At 48.5% G+C, this 939-nt stretch overlaps 1 protein-coding gene across 1 annotated transcript; it reads right to left on the reverse strand.

Annotated features, from left to right (window-relative positions):
* Positions 1-42: 42 nt before the first annotated feature.
* On the reverse strand, positions 43-927 carry LOC110034681 (protein NRT1/ PTR FAMILY 5.7-like; the record flags this gene model as incomplete). Its single annotated transcript, XM_020738927.1, has 1 exon — positions 43-927. A coding segment is annotated over one exon (885 nt), but the record flags the coding sequence as incomplete, so codon positions are not given.
* Between the last annotated feature and the right edge of the window lie 12 nt (positions 928-939).

The following is a 939-nucleotide window of genomic DNA, read 5'->3' on the forward strand; positions in this document are numbered from 1 at the left end:
ATATATATATATATATATAGATATGGAACATTAATGGAAGAATCAAGGCTCCTCCATTGCTCCTCCGCAATCTATTTCCACTGAACCAGCAGGCACCCCGACCCTCCTCTGCACACTCTTATATGAATATCTTCTCGCCACAAACAGATACACACCCAAGTTGACCCCATTAATCGCAGCCAGCAACCAGTAGAATAAATCCAACCTACTATCGTTCAACTCCTTGGCAAACCAACTCCCCTTCCCCGTCTTCCCCGTCACATGATCAACCAAAGTTATTACAAAACTACTCAAAAAGCTCCCAGCCCCAATCACACTAAGATAAAGCGCAATCCCAATACTCTTCATACTATCCGGCATTTGATCGTAGAAATATTCCTGAAGCCCAACAATGGTGAACCCATCACCCAATCCTAATACCATGAACTGCGGCACTAGCCAGAAGACGCTCATTGACAAGGTCATAGCTTGCTCTGCTTCCGCCACCCGCAATCGCTTCCTCTCTACTATGGCCGCCGTCACCATTCCCACGATCGAGAACGCCATCCCTGTCCCGATCCGCTTCAAAAGGCTAATACCCCGTTCGTTACCGGTGGCTCTTTGCAGGAATGGGACGAGCAGCTTCTCGTAGAAAGCAACTGAAATGATCATTGCAACTGCGCCGAGGGCGTATACAGAGGCGGGTGGAATTTCAAAACCGGCGGCGAGCTTTCGGTTCATTGTGCTGCCCTGCTTTATGAAAAAGGTCGATGTTTGCGCCACGCATATGCCGAAGGGGAGGGAGGTGAGCCATATAGGAACCACGGAAAGCACCAGCTTCAGCTCTTCTACCTGCGTTATCGTCGCGATACGCCTTTTGCTTTGTTGATGCTTCTCAAAAATGGCAGCTTTGTCTAAAAAACGAAACTTGTCGGTGTGGCGGAGGAACCTGTTGGAATT

Source organism: Phalaenopsis equestris, unplaced genomic scaffold (assembly GCF_001263595.1).
Source record: "Phalaenopsis equestris unplaced genomic scaffold, ASM126359v1 Scaffold192106, whole genome shotgun sequence".
Taxonomy (NCBI): Eukaryota; Viridiplantae; Streptophyta; class Magnoliopsida; order Asparagales; family Orchidaceae; genus Phalaenopsis; species Phalaenopsis equestris.